Source organism: Podarcis raffonei, chromosome 3 (genome assembly GCF_027172205.1).
Source record: "Podarcis raffonei isolate rPodRaf1 chromosome 3, rPodRaf1.pri, whole genome shotgun sequence".
NCBI classification, from domain to species: domain Eukaryota; kingdom Metazoa; phylum Chordata; class Lepidosauria; order Squamata; family Lacertidae; genus Podarcis; species Podarcis raffonei.
The window spans coordinates 58,499,246-58,523,253 of record NC_070604.1 but is presented as its reverse complement, the minus strand read 5'-3'; the positions used below and the strand labels follow the sequence as shown (position 1 = coordinate 58,523,253).

The 24,008-nt window shown below is 40.5% G+C and overlaps 1 protein-coding gene and 1 long non-coding RNA gene across 5 annotated transcripts in view; one reads left to right on the top strand and one right to left on the bottom strand.

Annotated features, from left to right (window-relative positions):
- The window catches only part of LOC128410502 (uncharacterized), a 91,203-nt gene extending 79,003 nt beyond the window's left edge, over positions 1–12,200 (top strand). Inside the window, exon 3 of the long non-coding RNA XR_008329529.1 lies at positions 11,760–12,200. This is a non-coding gene — a long non-coding RNA (uncharacterized LOC128410502). The remainder of the gene's footprint in view (positions 1–11,759) is intronic.
- The window catches only part of NKAIN2 (sodium/potassium transporting ATPase interacting 2), a 451,605-nt gene that overhangs the window by 82,731 nt on the left and 344,866 nt on the right, over positions 1–24,008 (bottom strand). For all 4 annotated transcript variants that reach the window (XM_053381820.1, XM_053381821.1, XM_053381818.1 and 1 more), the window contains one exon: positions 12,190–12,390. In XM_053381820.1, coding sequence (XP_053237795.1) covers positions 12,190–12,390 — 201 coding nt within the window. The remainder of the gene's footprint in view (positions 1–12,189; positions 12,391–24,008) is intronic.

Sequence of the window (24,008 nt, the reverse complement as noted above, 5' to 3'; positions counted from 1 at the left end):
CTTTCTAATTCCAATTTATTTTTTTTCTGTGTGCCTGTATCTCATAATATTACTATTGTAATATTTTTTCTATTATGACAGAGACCCGAGAATAATGCATCTCAAATAATTGTTAGCATCATCTGCTAATGTCTAATAGATTAACTCTTACTGATTTATTAGATCAAATAGATCAAAGTACTACTGCTTGCTTAATTGGTGCAATTTGCATACAGTTTTCTGCTTGTGATGAATTTGCACCATTGGACTTTCCAGGGATTCATAATGTTGGTTTTGCTTGATTTGCCACAGCACATCTTTTGATCTCTGGTAGTGATTCCTAAATAAGACTATTTTCCTGCTTATGTTTGCAGAACTTGGTAATTAATCCAGCGCATGTGTAACTGCATTTACTTAGTGCAACATCATTCATCCTGGTATTCCCCTTTCTGCCCTGCTATTTGTTGTTGCTCACTCTAGAAGACTGATTTCTCTCGTCCATCTTCTAGTGTCATGTCATGCTGGATACATTAGCTTCCTCATTAAGATGAAAAAGTTGCTCCGTAGTGTGTCCTTTTGGTTAAACACAGCTTGTCACATGGTAGTAGTTCAATGCATGCCAGCAATGCCTTTGGTTTCAATAAGCATGGTTTAAACCTTTGATAGAGCTGCTTCTTAGCTCAAGTAGGAATTACAAAACTTTTGAAAGGGTGATTTCTCCGACTGTATAACCTGACTTCAAAAGTTCTCTTAAATCATCATAAGATACAGCTAAAAGTTGAAATTGCTTCTAACCTGCCCCCAAAGGGAAACTCATCTTAATCCACTCCTACACCTGTTCTTATTATGCAACCACAAAGGACATAGAGATCAAATGTGGGTTTTTGTTCTCAAGCATTCTGAACCTGGTGGTGGACCTTTTGATTAGCAAAGTGCCCAGGAAAAAACAGAACTTAAGTTGCAACTTTGTCCTTCAGTGATATTGATGGGTATAGTTTCACTATTCCTGGTAACTTCCTTCTAGAACTGCAGTATATGGCTTGAATAGACTAAAGTGCTGCTTTTCAGGTTACATTTATAGACACTGGATGACACCTGCATTCACTGGTTTACAGATAATGGCGTGAACTCTGTGCCTTTAAAATGTCATGTCAGATTCAGTCTCAGGATTTGTTTCATTTCGTCATGATGAAAACATAGGAGTAGTTGTGTTAAGCCTAAACACTTTTTCTTGTGAGAATAATTAATGTGCTATCACAGACAACTGGGAAAGACAGCTATGCCCAGCTTTTCAGGAAATGATTATTCAAGGAAATCTGAAACATGAATTTTAAGAAAGCAAAAAGATTGGCAAAGAAGAATGGGAGTAGGAAATCTAAAATGAACTAAGCTCTTGTAGCATTTAGGATTTATACTACCCAACAGCAAGTCTGGCATCTTGGTTTTAAATAAGAAAAATACATTCACATTGTGATGGTTCAGTATAACAAATACTGCATTTCAGACTAGCATGATTCTAAAAATTCTGGAATAAGGGAAAAGAGATGGAATGATGTTGTCTCTTGATTTAGGACAGCTCTATATCAAATATAAACACTCCAACTAAAAAGAACATTGATTCCTGAAAACTGAAGTTTGTAAACCTTTGGAGTCACTGAACTTTAGCTGGCTGATCTTTTGATTTGTTACCACTTAGGTCCACTGCCAGCTTCTTTCTAATGGACATTAGGCTGTTTATCTTCTGAAAAACAGGGTAGTCTAACCAGATAATACTGAAAATATCAATTGGCTTTTAAGCTGTTCCACCCATATTTAAAACAAAATACCATCCTGTTTGAATCTTCAGAAGACTAAGTTATTTCCTGAAGCAGGCATGGAGAGTGCAGTTTATTAATCTTTGACGGACCACAAGCTATTGCATATATTGACAAGTGCTTTGTATGTAGGAGCATTAAATGCTGTTAACCGACTCAAAGTCAAACAAAGACATTGAAAAAAATGAACAGTGAAACATCTATTATATGCATTGTTAGAAGGACATTGAATTGGCATTTGTAACCTGGGTCATACAATGTATAAAGCATGGGTGACCAACCAGTGAACTGAGGGCAACATGTAGCCCTTGACCTAATTTCACGCAGGGAGATGGGAAGCTTGGAGAGTGGAAGAGGGAAGGAAAGAGGGAAAATGGGAAATCTGAAATAGATGAAGAAAAAAGTAAAAGCCCTTTGGATGCGATGAGTCAGACCTCTGGGAAGAACATTCCCCTGCCCCCAGCATGCCAGGCAGGAGGAAGTGGGAGAGGAAGTGACAGAGTGAGAGAGAATGGGGTGGCAGTAAGAGACTGAAAAGAGGGGGTCCCTACCCACTTTTGGCTCCACTTCCTGCTGGCATGCAGCCCCCCCTAAAGCATCCAGTGGAAATGATAAAAACAGAGAATAAACCCCAAAGATGCTGAACAACAATGCCCTTTTAAAATTAATGCCTCCAATAACATACAGCCCCAAACAAATTACCTCCAAGGAAATGTGGCTTTTGGCAAGAAAAAAAATGTTTCCCCACTCTGGTATAGAAGATCCAAATGCCCCTTCAATTAGGAATTCACTGAATGGCTTTGAGCAGGTTCCATGACTTAGAATATGGGGTGGTTCTCCCCCAAAGTTGGCACAAATTCCTTGTTTCCTCCCAATCCAGTTTTTGTATGTGAAGAACCTTGACAGTTTTCTGTCAGTAAAGGATGCTTTCTACCCGATGAATTTGTGCTGCAAAAGTTGTTGCGTGCCTGAAAACTTTGAGCTTTTCTGTGACAAAGCATCTGCGACACAGTGGCATTAAGGATAGTATTGTGGACTTGGACCAGGGTGAACTAGCTTCAGATTCTGATAAAATATTTTGAGTCACTCTCACACACAGTGTTGATGAGAATAAAGTGGACCCAATTTGTGCTGCCTTTTGGAGTAAATATACCACATGCAAATAAAAACAAGAACTGAGAGTATCTGGATGAGTGACAATAAGTTCTTGATCTGTGAAATGAAAACACCAGTGATAAAGAATTGTTCCCATAACTGTTGTTATAGCATAGTGGCATAAGCTAATGAAAGGATATTACACAAGTACCAGAAAAATGATTACTTATGAGTGCTCAGAAGGGTTAAATTGATGATCTGTACAGGACAATATTTATTATGTCTGTCAATCATTTCCTCTTGTCTTTTTATGCCCTTCAGCCTTAAAAAAAATCATTATTAAAATTTTACCTACAGCTTACTTAACTGATTTGTTCTCTCATCACATATAAACTACTTTCCTGGATTAAAAAAAAATCAATTCAGCACTACCAGGAATATTGTTAAAAGATGCTTACATTCCACTATAATACACACACTGGCACATCTCCTCTTCTGAAAACATATGGCGTTATGTGCATAAAGATCACTCTGGAGATTTACTGTAATTATGTCATGATGTGCTTATTGTTATGGATTCGACAGCCCTTCCTCCATTTCTACCTTCTTTGTTTGAGGACAGCTGCTCACTTCAAGCTGCCTGCCGCTGCCTCTTTCTAGCAGCAGAGGCAGAATGAAGGAATGCCTGCCTGAGAAGGCACAGTGAGTGACATGAGAAAAGGCAGACTCCACTGCTACAGTGCAGACCAGATGAAAATCTAGTAACTAGCTGATGGTAATTCATTGAAGCCTGCAGAACATTTTTTAAAAAAATATTTTTAAGACAAGTACCGAGAGCCTATAACAAAAACGACGAAGGTTCTCATAGATGTTAGTCAAACTAACCCCTTTTGTAGAAATGAGACATGACCCTCACGCAAAGCCATCAGCAATCCCATGAATTTACTGCCATCCTGCCATAACATTCAGGGCCATGCATTGCATTGATCAGCAACACACTGTGAGTTCATTCTCACCACCACCCATCGCGGCCATGGGTGTACCGCAACTCATGGTACTGTTTTATCGTTACATGGTTTCATGTGATGATTGCTCCTAGGTGTCAAAGCAAATCGCACCCCCCCTATTCAGCAGCATATTCTGGTGACTGTAAGGTACAGCTCTCTGTTATTAATTAAATAATTAATATTTATATCATGCCTCCCCCCCCAAGGGCCTCAAGATGGCCCTGGGATGTAGATTAGGCTGAAAGAGTGACTTGCCTAAGGTCACCAGTGACTTGGTTGCAGTGTGGGTATTTGATCTTGTTCTCCCTGTGTCTCCAATCACTACATTCAGAAATGGCTAACCTGTTACAGCAGAGGGGCAAGACTAGCCTCCTGGCAGCAATGGAACTGCCACTTCCTGGGAGAGGGTTGAGGAAGCAGGAAGGGTGATGTGGTACAGTGCAAGATTGTTTCTGCTGTTGTGCCCATAGTGTCCCAACTTCTTCACCTAGTAAGCTGCAGAAACTCTTATTTTATAAAATGCCCTGTATGAAGGGAGGTATAGAGATTTAATAATAACCCTGATGCTGGGAAGCTAGTGTTGCAGTTCCGTCCCCCCCAGGCTAGCCACTTCTGACTGCACCACTAAGTTATTATCTTTCTTACTTATCAGGGAGAGAGAAATCAAAATCATGTCCAAAGGGCGCGACATACTCTATGCCCCATAAAGTTTGCATCCCAAGTAGTGCAACTGGAAGGAAGATCATGCAAGGAGACTTTCTCACCCACTCCTGCCTTTAGCTATATGTATCCTCTGAAAAAGCTCTCTGGGCATTTGGGGAACTCTCTTGAGAAAAGGGGAGACTGCTGGAGAAGAGGCAAGTTCTGCCTGTGCAAGATATTTCTGTACCATTTAGGGCAATTTCCTTTTCCCTCAGAAGCTTTCCTACCTAATGCTTCAGTATTGACCCCCCTGAGATTCCCCACCCCCCAGGGGAACTGGATTGGGAAAGAGAGAATAAAAAAGTATGAGCTTCCTTGCCCCTATGCTACTTTTACTATCACACTAGCCCTGTGAAGCAGGTAGGGCTGAGAGACAGTGAAATGGCCCAAAGTTATCTAGTGAACTTCATGGCTTGAGTTGGGATTTGAACCCTGGTCCAACATCCTATCTTTTATATACACATATCTACAAAGGAGTGGCCCATATTATTTGGTAAGAAGCCAAAAGGGAAAGTAAAGACTGTGCATCTTTTGTGGTTAATACTTCCACAAGGTATTTCATTATGTTAGAGGCTCCAGCTTTGCAATTCTTATTCCCACTTACACTGCAGTCCTGAAACCACATAGTCAGGAGCTGATTATTTACTCTCACCATTACCAAAACTACTTATTGTGGAATGCCTTTGGGACTGCTCCATAGTAAGTGGTTTTCTAATTGCATCTTAAACTTCCACAATTTTTAATCCATTAGCTGCTATCCACAGAATCTGCACTTGGGCTTAATAAAGGCATCTCTCAGAGAAAGTAATATGAGAACCATAATTATTTTTGCTCTCTACCATTCACTCTACCCCCAAACCTGCCTCTATATAATACATGCAGCGTTTTCATTCATAAACACGCACAGCAAGGGACAGATTTGCACATTACACCGGAAGTATGCAAAATTGATATCCTAGTGATTTGTGCACCCACATTTGGAGACATTCATAGTAATGAGTGGATGGGGAACTAGCACATCTCAATAAGTGTGATTTCACTATTCATATATTTTCCAAGAAGCACAAAAAGCAGGTGCACTTGCACAATTACTACTACTACTACTACTACTATTATAATACTTTTATTGAACTGTTTAAAAATGCCAGGTTCCTTCTCTGGTTGCTGGAGGTAATGGGAAGTACATGGGAAGCACAACTAAGTGAAGTGAAGCGCTCTCTGAGTTTCTATAGGTGGGTGCAAGGCACCATTCTGTACTTTCCCAAGGGCCCTTGCAATATAAATGCCCTCCTTCCTAATACAGCCAATCCATCATCATGAAAGTCATTTGGCAAGTGCATTATAGTAATGATGAACTGCAAGATAAAATGATAACAGTCCAGGATTAGTCTCCCTGAGCCCAAGGCATGGAATTCATTGCGAAGCTGACAAAAGTGTTGAATTATTCCATATAGTTTCCATCAAACCCAATTTAAAATAAAAATTCTTTGTAAAAGATCAAGGGCAGGTTTTGTATATGAAATTCCCTTTAAAAAGGAAGGGCTTGTGGTGACTAGGTAAATCAGACCTGATAAACAATACATTAATGCGGCTAGGTAAAAAAGAAGCTTCTTTTTCAGTACTTCCACCCCTAATGAGGTGTTCCTTAATATTACTGTGAAGCAGACTCTCAGGAATATACCATGCTCTGAGGCAATGTCACAGCAGCCTAAAGCTGGTCACTTCTTTGCTAATAAGACATGACGGTGTTATTACATTATCAGTGGGGGGTGGCTCATACGCTTCTTCCCTTCTACTAATTTCACTCGTTCGTGACTTAAGGACTAGTGTTTCTATGGCACCTATCTATATCAGTTAGAATCAATAGTTCTGCTTTTTAAAAAAATAATAATAAAAGAATTGTATTGACCTAGCTAAGAGCTCCATCTTAATCAAATAAGGTTCTTTTTCTCCACCATGCCCAGTGAGCCCAAACTTGATTACAAAAGATCTTGGTTCATTTAACATCACAAATTATTGCCAGTCTGTTGATTCACAGAAAGCCTTGGTGGGTTCTCTTCAATACATTGTAAGAAAATTCTTCAAGATGAGCGTTCACTTGTAAGCTGCAGATATGTAATATGTACATGTTCCTTATAAAAGTTGGCATGAAAGCTACTCATTTCAGCAGGATGTGAGCCAAGGATATATAGATAGCACCTGCTGTTTGAAAACCTCTTGCAGTGTTTGATTGACAGAAGTATAATGAAAATTTCTTCTAGCGAAAGAGAAATCTACAATTGTCACACCCACCCTGCCCCCACTCTCACCATCTGGATGCTAGAGGTCTTTGGCTGTTCTGAGAAGGGTTAACAGAAAGTAACCATACTGACATTCATCATAAACTTGATTTTAAGTGGTTCAGGCACTGGAGCTGAAGTTCTGACAAATCTGACTCTTTTCTCATTTGCATACAGCAAAATATTCAGAGCAAAAGACACAATGCAATGAAATGGGAGCGATACCTAGTCAAACACGGTTGCAAAAACCAAACCAAACCTAGGCACTCTTCATAACTAAGAGCATGCCCTTCGTGGCTGGGACACTAAAGAGGGAAGGAAGCAAGTTTGTCTTCCAGCCAGCCATATGTCTTCACTTCTACTTTAGTGCCCAATCCCAACCAGAGATTGGAGGAAAGGTCCCAAAGTTGTTTAGACCTGAGAAAAAAAGAATAGGATATCTCTCATTTTACTGGCAAGCTGCATTTGACTTCAGGTCACATTTCTTCCTCTTTCCCCACTGGCTCTACATAACTGAATTAGCTCCTTAGTTTGTGGGGGAAATTGTGCCCTTGCTTGCAACTGCAGCCATAGCTTTTTGTTCTGATCTGAACCAGTGCTCAGAAGTGCCAGCAGTGCTCAAAGTCCTGGAATCAAAGAGTTGGAAGGGACCTAGATCTAAATAGGACCCCACCACTGCAAGGAAACACTGACCGCTCCACCATTTAGCCTATAATGTATGGATCCATATTACAATGCCCATAACATCTGCCACAATCAGTAAACAGCTGTTTGTTAAAATACATTCAGTGTCACATTGCTTGCCCTGTTTTATTTGGTTGATCTTAGAGCTGCATAACCTGCATTTTAAAACCTACTTGATTTGAAATTAGGATTCTTAAAAACTACTAGGTCTTCTAGAAATTTCTCTGCATGTGTGAACATAAGGTAATGATTCTGAACTGAGAATCTGTGTCCTGAAGATATTACTCGGCTCCACTGCAGTCTGCCTTTGGGCCTGGTCATGGTGCTGGTTAATGCCTCACAGGGCTACAATTCCTAGCACCTTTAACACTCCACACTTCCCAGAATTCCTGGGGTGAAGTCATGTGCTTCGAATGTGCCATAAATGCACCTTAAATGCATAGTGTGGGTACGTTTGAATGACTTTTCAGGAGGAGAAGTACAAAAGGTGGTGAAAAAGTGTATCTTCAGCACATAACCTACACAGCCCACACTGCTGCAACGCTTGCATTCAACCAGCACCATCCCAGTGGCTGACCTCTTTGCAGCTCCAATCAGCTGCTGCTTTTTGTTTGAAAACAGTCCTTCTAGTTATGGTAATGTCATCACAATAAGATTTTGCTTGGTGGTAATATTCAAAGGCAAACAAAGGTAGTTCAGAATAAGGGCAAAAATGGCCCTGAGGTTGCAGATGCTCGATCCTTTTACAGTAACAATCTGAATTTTTGCAGGACTTTGGAGAAACATATTAGGCCCCCTTCGCACACCGAAACTACAAGGTTCCAAATACTCATCTCAGCCCTAAAATTAATTATGCTGTCCCGAAAGGCAAGCACTTACTGTAAAGCTCTAGAATAGCTAACTTGATTACGGGATTTGTTTTTTAAACAGAAAGGAAAGTTAGTAATGGTACCATGATAATTCTTGCAGTGTATTACGTTAGTTTCAGTGCAGGCAAAGAGAAATTGTGGTCAATACATAGCATGTTATATAGGAAGGCACTCAGCAGGATCAATATGGAAATGGCCAGCCTTTATATAAATTATTGTAGTTGGTTGTATTTAAGTTGTTAGTGATGATGTATTTACAGTATATGAAGGAAGGACTTTTGCTCATTTTTTTCTGTTATAGTACTGTTGAATTATGCTTAGTAGCATATGTAGCACATTTATTGCATTTAGAGAAGAGGGAGCACCTGAAGGGCAGCTGATAAATAATTTTTCTTTGGTTCAATTAGTGCAACTTAGGACTGCTGTTCGCAAATAGAATCATGGAACTGGAAGGGACCACAAGGGTCCAACCTCCTGCATTGCAGGAATCTTTTTCCCAATGTGGGGCTCGAACTCACGACCTTGAGATTAAAAGTCTCATGCTCTACTGACTGAATTATCCTTTGCTTATTTTATCCCCTGTAGGAAGTGTGTGTACACACTAGATGCCTAGTATGACAGAGACCTGTAGCACAAAAAGGGAGTCAGTGGAGTTCAGTACACAAGCCACACATAAGATCCATCTTTCACAGCTACAGGTGGATCAGGAATTTGGTTTGGTTTGCATTTTCATGTGAACCTACCTTGTTCACGCTCCCTGAAACAACATACAAACAGAAATGCAGCCATCCTTCAAAATTCAAATTCTCTGAATTTTGTGATGCAGTTCTCAAACCAAACAATGTGTACAAAAATACACATATTAGGACAAGGTTTCCAACACAGTGCCCATGGGTGCCAGTGTGCCCAGGAGAACCTACTATGGCACCCGTGAAAGGTCTCAATAAATTCACAGTGCATGAGAGAATGTTCGTTCTTCCTGCTCAGTTCCTATTTGCAGTGGCCCAGTGTTTCCTACATTAAACACACAGCTTTATAAATGCCCACATTTCATTGGATGGCAGGACTGGACACCAAGAACTGAACAGAGGTGCAAAGTGCTTTTCAACTGTGAGCAACAGTGGCAGCGGCTGATATAATTGCCCTCCCCCCCCCCCCGGTGGTGGGATGGAGTTGATGAGGGGCAAATCTGCTCCATTTTGTGGTCCTGTTTCCTTTTCTGCCCTTTTAGATCTGGCAGCCACTTTGTGTTACGCTATATCTCCAAGGCAGCCATGTGGCAAACTAAAATCAAGGCGGGAACAATGAGAGAAACTGGAATTGACAGATCCATCCATCCCTACACACAGCCACCTTTAGTGTGGTAGAACTGAATGGTAAACTGGAAATAATTCCCATAAAAATGATTTTTGTTTTCCTACAAAAGGATAACATTGAAACATATACAAAATATATAAACACACACACACTGCCCTGTGATCCTCAGATGAAGGGCAGTAATAGTAATAATAATTTCTGTGTAAAAACAGTTTGTAGGTGTGATTTTTCTTTGTACTAGAGTCAATGATAAATCTCTGATTTATAACAACAATAGATTGTGCTTTGCAAATATTACGTGGCTTATCTTATTTTAACATAAAATAAATCACTAGGAGTGAAGGATAGAAATTATATATGTTTGTGATCTATGCCCATCTGCCATATATTTGTATAATCCACCCAGCCAAAACACTACTGTTGCAGTGTAGGAGAGTGGTAACCCAACAGTGGATGAAAATTCCTGCTGTTTGGTCCAGAAATTATTGATAAGAATGTGAAAAAATAGCACAAATCACACAACAGGCAAACAAACACAGACAAAGTGAGTAAATGTTTTAATCCTCTACTTGCTCATCCTACAACTGCTGCATGCCATTGTAAGGATATAGAGAGTAGTGTTAGGGAGGGAATTTAATTTGGTTTGCATTTGCAGACAAATCTACCTTGCAGTTTAAGAAACAATATGCAAACCAAAACACAGGCATTCTTTGAAATGCACACTTCAAAAAGAAAGATGTCTGCAAACATGACATGAAGGCTGGCAACATCAACTGCTTGCAGATGACTGCAGTGCCTGGAGACAGACAGGTCATGAACCTGTAACAGTGACCAGAGGAGGAATGACCACGGGGGGGGGGGGCACAGAGAGAAGAAATGCCATGGTGCATCTGCAGCACCACAACCGGATGCCTTCATCTGCCCCAGCTGCAACAAAACATGTCTCTCCTGCATCAAGTCTTTACATTCACAGCAGGCGCTGTAACCTTCCAACAGCTTGACTTCACCCCCCCAAAGGCACACTCCTTCATTGTCTCCCAAGACAGTTGCCAACAAGAAAATGTCATACAATGATGGTTTTTAAAACATTTTTTTTGCTTTGTCCACTTTTTATAAGGCTATTATTCAGGACTTGAAATGTGTAGTGAAGATATCTCAACTAAGATTATTTTATTTTGATGGAATTATATTTGTTAACTCAAGGGATTTGAAAATGAAATGGTGACTTTGAAACAGGCGGGTGAAATCAATAGCCATTAAGTGAATGAGGACATTTTAATGTATAGAGCAACATGAGTTAATATACTTTTATCACCAAACCAGCTCATACCTCAGACATTTGTTTTGGTCAAACAGAGAAGCCAAAGAAAGAAAGAAGAATCCATCATTTTGAACCAAGTGAAGTGTACCACGAAACCGAGAATGATTTGTGGTCATTCTAAACCAAAGAAAGTAACTAGGGGAAATTTGGTATATTAGAACTGAAGGACATATATGTGGATTACTTCATTTAGGTATCTCCTATCTGCAGAAACAGAGATGATAGAAACACTAGATGCAAATTAAAAAAACTGCAGGAAATCTTTCCAACACACTGATTCTACTTGGTCCACATATGAATAGCAAGGCAGAGACACGACATTGGATTCCAGTGTAACCCCTCCCTCAGTTGCTATTTGCCATCATTGTTGGGCACACAACTGCTATGCCATCCATGCTACATTATATACACATTTACTAGGCACCAAGTTCATGAACTCAAGTAAAACTGAATAAACCAACATAGGATTGCACAGATAGACCACAAAGCTTGACAGGAGAGAGCTTCTCACATAGTTGGCAGGTGTCAATTAACTGTCTAGTAGGTTGCATTCATTTTGGTGATAATTTTGTAGTAATACACAAATGTTGTGTGGAATGTGTACATGGCACCCTCAGGCTTGCATTCCAGACCTATAGTTTACAGTTATTCTGAAGTACACTGCTTAACTTTTCACCCTCTATTAATATTAGAATGTAGTGACTGGAGACAGGAAGTAAGGTTGTGCATCCATAGCAGTGACCAGAGGACAAAAGACCACTGGGAGGAGCGCAGAGAGAAGAAACGCCTTGGTGCATCCACAGCAGCACAATCAGATGCCTTCATCTGCCCGAGCTGCAACAAAACATGTCTTTCCCATATCAGTCTCTGCAGTAACAGCAGATGCTGTAACTTTCCAACAATTTTACTTCACTCCTAAAGGCACACTCCTCCATTGTCTCCTGAGACAGACGGATGCCAACTAACCAGTAATCCTTTAAGAATGCAATTCATACTGAAAAACAGATGCTTAAAACTTAATGATTGCTTAAACCATGCCTATCTAGCTGTATAGTTACATTGTACTCTGTTGGGATATACTACACAAAAGGGTGCTGAAAGAGGAGGTAATTGGATACTTACTGCAAGAAAGATCTGTAGGGAACTGTGAGCCACTTCTATATATTGGTATTCAAGAACACAACCTGAGACAGTGATGTAGCGATGGTCCTCCGGTGCCCAGTCTGGGGCTGGGGTCACAGATGTCACTGTGCAGCCTGGCCCATTCTCCATCCACCAAGAACGGTGCATTGAGATGTTGAAGGTCAGTATAAGATCTGTTTCCTGTCAAGAAGAAGAAGAAGGATTATGGACCAAGGTCTAATTTTCTTTTAGAAAGAACAGGCACCTACATAGATCCATTAAGAAGAAGCATGAGAGCTGAATGAAGTATGGCGTTCAAAGTCTCATTCACTCATGACACTCAAATAAAAATTGAATCTGAATTTGGAATTTGAATTGTTTCCATTCCATTTATGTTCCAAAGAGGATGGCACATTGATAAATGTGTCTGATGGCAGCTGTGCCTCTGAATGTCAGTTTCTGAGAATTACAAGAGGGGAGAGTGCTGTTGTGCTCATGTCCTGCTTGTAGGCATCTCAAAGGCATCTCTTTGGCCACTGTGAGAACATGAAGCTGAACTAGGTGCGTTTTTGGCCTGATCCAACAGGGTTCTTCTGATGTCCTTAAAATGTATGTATAATACATGTGACATTGTAATCACACCAAGCTCTTGTCTTTTTCCCTTCTGCTTCCATAAAAATGTTTATACACAGCTCCGTTTTATTATTTTCCTAACCCTTCACAAGGCAACACTTATTGCCGAAAGCTATTTCCCAAGGCACCGTGGCTGTCTCATGTATTTTCAGCAAAAAGAAAGTCTGCCACCAGCTGGCACATTCAGTAGAAAGGAATATCCAGAGAAAGAGAACCAGCACATGTGCTCAGTCATGCAGAGGAAAGGCAAAGCCTCACGTCACAAATGCCCTCTCTGAGCCCAATCAATCCCACATATCATGCAGACAATCCCACTATTTTTATCATTAACATTTTGCAAATCAAGTTAAGATTTTTTGGGGGGAGGGGGAAACGGATCAAGGGAACTTCAATGCAGCAGAAGGCAGCATCTCTGCTGCTGCTCTTCACAGCTCCAAGAGATCAGTGCTGTCTCTTCAGATTCCACTGATCACTGAAAGCAGCTTTCACTCTCTGCAACACCCAACAAGCAATTGATGCTGTCAATTCTAACAGTATAGATCACTTTTAGGTAGTACAAGTATGCTGAGGGCACAGCTTAGGCTCAACTTATTAGTAACTAAAGAAAACAACTGGTACTAAAGCACAAAAACCAGTGGCTTAATTTATTATTGTTCACATCTATTATTTTGGAGCATCAAAATTTAAGATGAAACACCACTATTACAACTGTGCTGTTTTATACCGCTGTTGTACACACTATTAATATAGGTGTTGCTTAAAACACGGCTGTGCATACCACAGGCTGAATGAATTTTTAGTGGACTCTAAAAATGTCTGCAATAATAGCAAGGGACCTCTCCCACCCTGCCTTGAGTAGTTGCCGTATGTTTTCTGTTTAACATCTGTGTTTCAAAGACTGCCAGGGAAACAGCTGCCTTGAAGCTGTAGAACTTAACAGGAAGTGTTGATACACATTTGGCATGTCAATATTGTATTCTTACTAGCATTCATGTTGAGGATGAATTTATAATCCCAGTTCAACAAACAGTTGCTTCCTCTTCAGGACACAGAGCTACATCTGTGCAAGTTTTATTTATTGCCTATGAATATAGTCAATCTTTTGTAAATCCTGATGATATTTGAAAGCCCTGCTAATGAAAATGAGTGTATTAAAGCAGATTTAGCATTCTGTCCAAGTGAGAAACAGGAGTGGGGGTGATATACAAAAATGTGTCTTGCTTGGCATTCTTAAGGTGGCAAAAGATGATTCTAAATGGGTTAGGTATGTGTTTATTTCAATGGAAAGGCACAAGCTGGATTCTTAGAAACATGGTTTGCTTAGACAACTTCACAAGTGGCCTGCCTGTGAGAATGTAACATTTTTTTAAAAAGAAAGAATTTATCTAGGCATGCCTCCTCTCATTAATTCTAGCTTAGAAACTATAATTTTAAACACCTGTGATCTGATTCCCCATCCACTCTCTGGAAGTAGACATGGTCAAATCTTTCAGTTTTGGTTTCTCTCGGTTTCCACTCTCTGGTTCTGTTTTCCACATTTCCTCATCAGTTTGTGATTTTTAAAAAAGTCTTCAGGAAAACAAACCAGCATTTTAGTGCAAATTTATCTTAATAGCCACATTTTGTCTGCAATTTTTGCCTACTACACAAGTTTTGCTAATCAGTTTCCCCACATATAATGCATTATTGTATGCTATTTTCACAAACAGATGCATGTACACTTTACCCAAGTATATGATTCTTAAAAATAAGTTACTTGGCTAGAGAAGTGCTTTGCAACAGCTGGAAAAGTGTGGCTTTCAATGGATGGCTTTTCAATAGGCTAGCCTTTCGGTGCAACCTGAACTGACTTTCTTCCCCAGCCCAGTTGGAAAGCAATCCATATAGAAATAGTGCTCTTGGTTTTCTGTAAGAGATACTGGTAGAGCAGCATAGGGTGTTTGCCAATCATTCTGTTGCAAAATCATCCTGCAGAGATGACTGCTGATTATACACACACACACACACACACACACACACACACACACACACACCCTCAGGCTCAAACAAAGTCACAACCAAGAAGAATCACGTATTAGATGAGACAAGTTCATGTCAGATGAACAGTTGATGTTGGAACAGTTGAAACTAGATAGTAACTCTTCAGAAATCTTTAATAGTGTCAACAGGCAAGTGGGTAAGTTGATCCAGTAAACACTATATTTCCCTCACACTATAAATCCCTCACCAAAACAATTTGTTCCAGCCCTTAGTGATTCCAACTTGTATCAAACACAAAAATGCATGTCTAGTAGAGCTGAACTGAATTGTTTGCCGAGTTTCAAGATGGAATTTGCTTAGTCAATGATGGGAAGCAGTTTTGAACAGCTAAGCAAATATTAAGAAAATGGAACTGTTTCTCCGATTTTTGTAAGAGTCATTCACAAAAGCACCGTAAAAAAGCCACAAAAGCTTATTTTTAAAGCTCCAAGTACTGTGCTGCTTCTAATTTTGCCCACAATTCAGGAAAGCTCGTGGATCTTTGGAGTAAGGGAAGTGTACAATTCCGGAGTATGTCTGGCCAAACCTGATGAAGTTCCCTAACCTAAATGAATACACCCTTTATATTGATTGTGAAATAGTTGTTAGGGCTGGGGGCAGCGGCTATTCAGCATATATGCTGGGGAGAGAAGGCGGTACAGGGAGTATAAAAAAGGATTTTGCTTAAATTCCTTAGAACTATGCTTCCTTAGATTTGGTCTGACAGCCTAAGAGATTGTACAACTTCCCTGTGAGCTAGTTCAAGGACAGCACAATTCTTAAAAATGGTATTGAGGAGTTTTTGAGCATTTTCTTCTAGTGTCCACAAATTAAATAAAAACTAGATTTAATTTCTGGGAACTGCTGAAAACACCCTGGAAAACAGATGTGCTTCTCAACAAAAGCAAACGTGAAACTAAGAAAACTACATCAACTCAGCTCTAATTTTCTGCCATGATATGTCATCTCATTTCGCTCTACATGCCACAATAAATTTAACAAAGTGAATTCTGCTCTTTCATTCAAGACTAGATTAACCATTGGGCAATTGAATACTAGCTGAGCCCGACTAGGGCATGAATTGACATGTTGCTATGAGGAACATCTCTTTGTGGAGAGAATATCTCTTGATATGTTGCACTGAACTCCCTTAAAATCTCTAGCAGCATAGAACATGGCAGTTGGTCCCTTATCATATGAAAGGAGAACAGCTTTCATACTCTACTTAAAATGAAAATGTAAAATGCCAGTTAACTGCCTAGCTTATGGAACTGCACCACCACATTTCCTACATTAAAACATAGGGGCGGGGGGCATTTTTCAACACGAAGGCTGCATTTCTTTCTAGGTAACCTTCTGAGGCCAGTATCCCAGTGGTGGACAGGACCAGAAGCAACAAGTCACCTTTTGCCATGAACCTGCAGGACAATGGAGGGGAGGAAGAGGATCCTGGTGAGGGGTATAGTTGGGACTGGAACACACCGGGGCAAACGGGATGGGGAAGGAAGTGCTCATGGGGTGACAGAGGATGACAAAGCAATGGGGGGTCAGTGCACAGGATCCAGAGCCGCAGGACCTAGAGCCAGAGAGGCCCCTGTCCCCACAAACACAGCAGGCTCTGAGGCATAGGGATCAGCAGTACGGGTGCTCTAGGAGGCTGAGGCAAGGCAAGCGCCCACAGCCCAGCTCCCTAGCTAGCCAGGTGGAGTTTGCTAGCCCTGGAAGGAATTGTACGATTCCTTAGCTGGAGTAGACTTGGAACAGGTGAGGGTCAAACCCAGATGCTGCAATCAGCATGCAAAGTACAGAAAGGAAGCAGAACTGAGGCGCTGCGTCTTCTCAACTGCCCATGTTGATGGACTTTGACTTGGATGTTCCTGGATTTCTACAGAAACTGTGCTTTGGGTTTGACTCTGGATTGTATCTTGACTGTTGGACTTCAGACCTGGCTTCTTGGATTGACTGTGTCTTTGGACTTTGCTTGTGTGGATTGAACCTCAGACTTTGAACTTGGCATACTGACTAGCTGCCAGGTAGGCCAGGGATTCAGGACACCTTTGTGCAGTAGGCTTGTTTGTATTTATTAGTATTAGTATTAGTATTATTAAATCAGTTCCTATGAAACATTTGAAGTGATTTCAAAATACTATAAAGCAGCAAGCGAAAAGTATTTTCTAGCCCAGTAATAACACTCAAGGAGTGTTTAAGCAGGGCCAGTGTGGGGTGTGGCCTGGTCCAGGGATCCAGAGTGATGGCTTTGGCCCCTGGGCCATGCTATGGCAAGTGTCGGCTAGAGGGGAGTGGCAGAACACAGCTCTTGCCACTGCACACATCTTTAGAAATAGACACAAGAAAGTGGTTGCTGTTTATAGCTAGGGAAAAGGTGATGTGCCCTAGAATACAGTTCAATATAAAGGTTCACCCACAGCCTGTTTACTCCAGCTCTGGTACGGATCTCTGATTTGGTGCACTTTCAAAGGCCTTAGTTTTGTTATAAGCAATGTGGTTAGCCAACAGAAGAGCGGAGCAGGATAAAATACAAATAAATAAATCTACAGTTAGTTGTTAAGTGAATTTAAAATAAAAAAGTGTGTGCAGTGGTTGCTTAGCTCCCTGCACTTGACATTTGCTTCAGTTAATATGTGAAATATCTTAACAACAGCCAAGATGGCAAATTGCTTTGTGGCAAGGCTCCATTTCATCAATATTTTATAAAGAGTTAATAAATAATTGAAAGAGGTTACAACTGTATTAAAGATAAAAATGTGCACTATAGAATACTCAAGCATGTGAGTTCTCCAACTCTGACTTAAAGTGCATTCTGGGTGGGCAAGAAGCAAGTGTACAAAAAAGAAGAGTCCCAGGAAACCTCCATAAAAATAGGTTGGTGGGTTTACTAGCCACTGAAACATCCACTATGGCAAGAGGCCAGGGAGAAAACCAGTGCAGGAGTATAGCCCATGGTGAGAACAGTGGGACCTCAGCACATTATTTTCATCCTATTTCAAGGTTGAAATTACATTAATCTAAAGGAGAGGGATTGTATGCTTCACAGTGAGTCACAGCATATATCTTTCTAGGAAAATCTTACCAGCTTCAGAATGGCAGTTAGGTGAAACAAAAAGTCATTATATGCTGGCCATGATTGAGAGCGGACTTTGCAAGCACACTATTCAAATTTTGTATTTACTGATGTATAAACGGAGAGATTCTAGGCATTGCCTGCCCAGCAGTCAAGTCTCGAAGACCTTTATTCTTAGTTGATGCGATAAAGCTGATCTGCAAATACTCTCCCAAGGCACTCACTTCAATTATTAACACACAATTTATTAGTTATGTTACTGTAAATGCCTTAGAGCTGAGCTTTTTGCACTGAGAGAAAAAGGACTTGACTCCTGACTTCTGGTTTAAAAACTGCACATACCTGGACATTCTTTGTGCCAAGACATGTTGGCAAGTATTTGATCTCTCCTTCCATACAGGAGTGTCATTTCTATTGAAACTGAACCAGCACCCCAACATATTGCAGAGAAGCAAGGATTTATTTCATGGGACTGGAAGGGATTTGTTGATCTGGTTCCTGCTTTCAATTACTGTGGGGTTGAAGGCAGATTGTGGCTGGGACCCAGGTGACATTAGGGCCTTGACTCCAATGGCCCACAAAAGAGAAGAAACCAGTTTCCCTAAGGGAAAACAGGGAGTGGTGGGAATAAAACCCCATCTTCATGGCAGTTTAATAGGAGAACCTTAGAGTTAGCAAGGTTGTGAGGCAATTGAGATTTTTTTCAGGGCATCAGGGAACTTCTTTCTCCTTGTTGGTGCTTGTTAAGAGGGGCAGGGGCTTCACACTGCCACCCTCAACCTACTTTAGGACAGGCTGCAGGTTATTAAGAGTGTAGCAGGAGGCGCTTCAATCCAGACAGCCTTCCTCAGCTCCAGCCTCCTGCTTGAAATACAGAGGCTGCTGCTACTTTGGTCCCAAAGGAGGTCAGGTTTTCCCTTCCTTTAAGTCTTCAGAGTTGAGCCATGAAACCTGTAAGAGCAGAGCCTCGGTTTATTTGAGGTGGGTGCTCCACTTGATGCTTTGTCTTCATGCTCCCATCCCCTCTGAACCATCTGAATGCCTATAGCCAGTTCTGTCTCCACTGTAACCACACTAAGCCAGAATAGCATGGCACTGCGAGTTGTTGTGGGGTCTCCTATCTGGATAGGTGGAGTTTTAGGTAGAAAGAATTGGCATTCCTAAATACTGTGCATGTTGCAGAAAGTAGTAAACAATTAAGTGGATTTTTTAAAAGAAGATGCTCTCTCTACCTATGACTTGCTAATTATAAACAGAAACTTTGCAAGCCCATCCATCCACTCTTCTGAAAAACCCTGGATCTGTGATTCTTCCTATCCTCTGGGCATTGTCCAAACAGTCTGGAGAAATATTGCAATTACTGTAGAAAATAAAAGGTCAATGGAGGCTTAAAAATGCAGCACCAAAAAGCTAACATTGCAAACATGTCACAATCATCCTCTGTGCTGCTGCTGAAGGATGGCAAAAGCCACCTAAATATTTATGGTCATTTAAGAAAATAATAATAATCTTGAGCTTCCACCTGGATGTGATAAATTCAAGGGCAGAGACAAAGAATGTAACTATTTAAATTTTTAATGTGTCATTAAAATTAAAAAGACACATTCAAATGTGCCACGTTTCCAAGCACAGGTCTGGATGCTGTATATTTTCATTTGTGCGATTGGAGAAAATGTATTTTCTAAACATTCAGAAAAGCAGATGTTTGGATAAACATTTTTGTTACAGGGTATGGTATTGTTGAACCCACATAACTTGCCTTGATCCACAAATCCTCATTTGTGCATAGCAGCTTTGGCCGTGAAAAAAATAGAAGGGGGAAGACATGGCCTGGAATGAACACGTGAACTGGCTTCAGTCTTTTATAGTACCCATTTTTTCTTTTTTATTAGGATCAATGCGATTTGGCAATGTGTTTTAAATTCACAAACCAAGAATGCATACAGGCAATCTCTTAAAAGTTAAGGCATAAGCGCCCAGGATCTTTTTAAGAACATGAGAAGTATATTGGTGAATAGATCAAGGCCCAGCTAATATTTTAGTATTCTTTGCATGTATACCAGCAGGCCATAGGGGCTCCATCAGGGGACCGCAATTTATGTGCTATTCACCTCTTCTCCTACACAACTGAAATCTAATCATCACTGTATGATATAAACTCTAGCTCTGTTGAAGGTCCATTAATTTAAACAATTCTGAACACATGACTCTGAGACTGAGGTCCTTCAAGGTTACAAACCCTTTGTTCAATCCAGTGATAAGTCTTATCAATGACTACTAGCCATGATATCCTCTGTCTCCATGGTCAGAGGCAGTATGCTTCTGAATGCCAGTTGCTGGAAACCACAGGAAATGAAAGTGCCCTTGTGCTCAAGAAGAGTTTCAACAGGCATCTGGTTGGCCACTGTTGGAACAGGATGCTGCACTAGATGAGCTATCGGCTGGTCTAACAGGCTGTATGTTCTTATGATTTATTACTGACACAGATGGCCAATTTTCAAATGTGCAGCCCTATGAACTTCAATGGAGGATGTTGATGCATAGGCACAAAGGAGCAGTCAATGTGCAAAAGTACTCCACTGTAGACTCAGGGCTCTGCATTAGAGAAAAGATAGCCCTAGTCAGCACTGTGATCCCAGCAAGAACTTGACAGGACTTTCCAGCACAACTACAGTTCTGAGGCCCTGCTGGCGAGCACTCAGAAGCCTCTTGATATGTCCTGATGTTTAAAGTCTCACTGAAAACAGTGGATCTTTGATTGTCGTGTTTTTGACCTTCCCACAGTCTGTCACTACTCTGCAAATTTCTTGGTGTGATTCACACATGCATGTTCATCACTCAAGGCCTTCTACAGCCATTAGAGACCCGAATCTACTGGGAATTTGCTATATTCTTTGGAGACTCTATCACCAGAGAAAGATTTTTCATATTACCTCCCGTAGCCATAAGCCAAGGCCTTTTCAGTGGATCAAGTTCACCTATTCTGCTTCCATTGGGTCAAGAGTACAGTTATCAAATATAGATAAATCAGGCAATATAGCACAAACATGAATGATGCAGAACCATGATTCATTGCTTAGTTCTGTTAGTTATTTTAAAACAGAGACATGCCCCTCCCCCCAAATCTGGCAGTACTGGGAAATACAGAAGGCTGCCAAGTACATCCAGTCATCCTGTGATGTGAGAAGAAATTTGCTCTCTGACTTGTCCAGTTGCAGATACAGCCCTTTCAGCCACTCCTGTAGGCAGTGACAATGTAGCTCAACTAGAATGAAGCCACAAACCTGGACTGTTTCAGCTCTTTATGTGTTCTTGCTTGGAAACTCTCTTAGATGAATACTTAGAAGTCCACTCAAACTTGCAGCTATGTAAGCATAGGGTAATGTTGGGAGAATATGTCAATTTTGCTTATTTCAGTTTCTCATTTTCCATTAAATTCATTTCTACATACGTTTATTTTTTATTTTTTTACAAAACATGTACTTATGAAAATTTATCAGCATTTTAGTGCAAATTACTTTTAATATACACATTTTTGTGTAATGTTGCCTAATGCACACATTTTTCTTTGCAAATCCGTTTCCCCTGATATTTTTGTATATTTTCACTGTGCATTTTTACAGACACTTTACTCTAATATATACATTTTTGTACATATTGCTTGGCTGGAGAACTGCATTGCAAAAGTTCATATTTTGAATAATTGCTGTATTTTCGTTCATGCATTGTTTCGAAAAGTGCCAGTTAAGTAAGATCACTTTTAAATGCAAACTGAATTGAATTTCTCCCCCATCCCTAGGAAAGGGAGAAAGTCAATGAACTTTGCTTCCGTCCTCTCGATCCATAAAACGTAACATCCAGAAGCAAGTGTGCAAAGGCATCTTGATAGGTCACACAGCTTGTGGAATGAGTTTTGGAAGTCCTCTCATCTTCCTTGCTATGGCGGCCCAGCAGCCTCCTTCTACACAGCTTCTCCCCACTAAATGGCACACCCCATGGCGCAGAAGGGCTTCCATTATCTTTACAATGAAGCTTCTAAAGCAGCGTTTTCTGCATCCCAGTTTTTTAATCAACTGAGTCCATGAAAGAAAAAGCTGCTCAGCCACCAGCCCTCACTCCCCGAAGTCCTTCCAGATAGATACCTTTCAGCACTAAAAGCAATGAACTTTAATTAAGAATGACTTCCTGGAGAGGCAGCTAGAAACCAAACTCCCTATTTCTGAAGGCTGAATCAGTGATTGAAAACTTTATTTCGGTATCTGGCAGACAGCAGATTTACCATTCTAACTGTGGTGTCTGTGTCAGTTTCTTAAATTAAGTTTTCCGTAGCTGATTTGGCCTTGGGAAATGCAGAAATGTGGTTGAACTGTCTCCTGGGGCTTCTTATACTAAATTTTTTGTTTGTGTTTAGTGCTAATGCAGAATTAGAGGGACTACTGTGTCAGAGAGCTAGAAGATCGATGCTTTTATTACTCTGAATTGGAAAGCTGGTCTTATTCAATAGGGCTCTGGCTGGGGAAAATGATATTGAGAGCTTCCTTCCTCCCTTTCTTCAGAGAATTCAGAATCTTGTAAAACATTAGGAAATGTGAACTCAAAGTAGCAGAATTAATAGTATACTGCTGGTAGTTTAACAGAATGTGGTGAAATATAGATTTCATGAAAAGAATATACGTTTATCCAATAAAGGAAATGCAACATTCCAGCAAACAAGGCACAAGCACCATAACTATTAAATTACTGAGAATAAGTGATAGAATGTTAATTTCCTTGCACTGAATTGTATATGATATTGCTAATGAATTGGCTCCTGCAGTGACATGTACCTTGTTTGGATCCAATCCAGTCCAGGCTGGTTTCAGGAAGGAACTAGCTTTGGTTGCCCTGGTGGATGCCTTATACCAGGGAATGGATGGAGCAAGGGTAAATGACACTGGAATACTATTGGCTCTCCCAGACCTCTCAGCAACTTGTCATACCAGACTGGACTGCTATAACATGCTCTGCACAGGCTCCTTTAAAGATGATTTAGAATCTTTAACTGGTGCAAAATGTGGCTGTTCAGCCTAGGTGGTTGAAACATATGACACCTGCCTTGCACCAGTTGTGCTGGTTGCGAGTGTGTTTCGGGGTCCAAGTTATAGTGCTGGTATTGACTTTTAAAACACTAGATGATTTGGGACTGGGTTACCAAAGGACTGTCTTCACTCATATCAGCACACCCACTTTAGAAGCCCGATTTGTGTGTTCACCAATGACAGCAATTAGGTTGGTGGGTCTTCTTAGCAGCAGTGGAAACTGGTGACATTTTCACTTGGCAGGGCTGCAATTTTTAACCTTGCTGTTTTCATCACAATAGGTCTTATACAGCACATACTTAGGAAAGTGTGTCATTACACAGAATACCACTGTTTTCTCACTAAAAAAAAAAAGTCAATTATTCCTTGGATAGAGGAAGAGCTTTCATGTAAGAGGACCCAAGTATGATTTTCAGATAAAATTGACTCCATAACTTATATTTAAAAATTAAGCCATGCCACAGGACATACATTTTTGAATTCATGTATTAGTTATACTTGCATATCCATTGCCAAAAAAACTATTAAAAAACCACTGTGTGCTATGAAACAGTGCCTAAGAAAGGTGCCTAACTATGTAAGGGACCTTTGGCTCTGTAGGAATAACAAACAACAAACAAGAAGGATTGCCAGGCAGCCTCCTAGCAAAGATCAGGTGATTTGAAGGGAGATGAAGGTACAGATATTGCCCATACATTGTCAAGAAGAAGGAGGCACGGCTAATAATAATAATAATAATAATAATAATAATAATAATAATAATAATTTTATTTATGCCCCATCCATCTGACTGGGTTTTTCTAGCCACTCTGGGAGGCTTACAGCATATATAAAAGACTGGAAAACATCAGACATTAAAATTTTCCCAATACAGGGCTGAAGATGTGAAATTAGAAGTGTGAAGCTAGTTCATTGCCTTCAAGTGGATTCCTGATCCAAGAGAGAATGAGGGTAGCCAAAATGTTACCTCAGAAAGGCAGCTGGAGAGGTCACAACTACAAGGATCT